The following is a 1,015-nucleotide window of genomic DNA, read 5'->3' on the forward strand; positions in this document are numbered from 1 at the left end:
AAGAGCGGAGTTCGAGGTGATCGGAGGAAAGAAGAACTCTTTCGGCGAGTGAAACTTAGGGTCCAGTCAATTTTGTGTATTTTGTTATGATTTAATTTGTAATTTTGTTTCAGAAACAAGCGTTCATGTTGTGTAAATTTGAGCTCGGTATGGACAGAGGAAACGAAAAGCATCCGGTGGCTTTGATTTGTGTATCAAATCATCCGACTGGGAAGGGACTTCTTTTACAGGTGTCGACATGAAATAAATGTTCTTACTGTATAGTTAACACCAGGGATTGCGTTTTGCTGTGATTTATTGTGTTCTGTTCACTCCGGATCACAGCAGGCACAGGAGGGGATTCATCCCACAGCTCCTCACTCTGCGCCGCCGCGTTACAGACCTCTCGGTGGGTGACATTTTGGACGCGGCGCTGCCCCCACGGGGAAGGTCGCAGTGATCCAGTGGGTTCCTACCCTCCCCTTTAGCCATCTTTTTTATTTTTTTAATGCAGCCTTACGATTAGTCTGGGGAGGATAAAGCCGAGGCCACCGAGGGGAGCGGAGCATTGGTGTGCCCCTCCGTGCTGCCGTCACCAGGGAGGTCACCGTCCCTTGCTGTTTCTCCCTGGGGACTGGGTTGGTTTGTTTTATCTTGAGTTGGTTTTCCCCAGTTTGTCCCAGTCTGCAGGGTCAAAGCCTGCGGAGCTTTCAGCACGGCTGAACTTCCTAATCTGCTCTTGAACGTTGCTCGCGGCTGAGCCTGGGTCTCCGGGTGGCTCACCTGTAACAGTGGAGCGCAGGGCATGATGGACGGCGCCTCCAGCTTTTTATTTTTCAGCCAGCCACCCTATGTTTATTTAAAAGACCGTTTTTTAAAACCCGCCCTTGTCTCTGCCACTCCTTCAAACTTAGAACCATAGAATCACATAAAATCATTTGGGTTGGCAAAGCCCTTGAAGCTCCCCCAGCCCAACCGTTCCCCCTACCCCTGCCATCCCACCCCCAAACCCTGGCCCTCAGCACCGCCTCTGCCC

General features: G+C 51.1%; 1 protein-coding gene across 1 annotated transcript in view; it reads left to right on the plus strand.

Moving 5' to 3' along the window:
* The window catches only part of ZNF638 (zinc finger protein 638), a 46,533-nt gene extending 46,094 nt beyond the window's left edge, over nucleotides 1-439 (plus strand). The window contains exon 26 of the mRNA XM_035896593.1: nucleotides 325-439. Within this exon, the coding sequence (XP_035752486.1) occupies nucleotides 325-439 (115 nt within the window). The remainder of the gene's footprint in view (nucleotides 1-324) is intronic.
* The last annotated feature ends 576 nt before the right edge of the window (nucleotides 440-1,015 follow it).

Source organism: Egretta garzetta, unplaced genomic scaffold (genome assembly GCF_000687185.1).
Source record: "Egretta garzetta isolate BGI_Z169 unplaced genomic scaffold, ASM68718v1 scaffold506, whole genome shotgun sequence".
NCBI classification, from domain to species: Eukaryota; Metazoa; Chordata; class Aves; order Pelecaniformes; family Ardeidae; genus Egretta; species Egretta garzetta.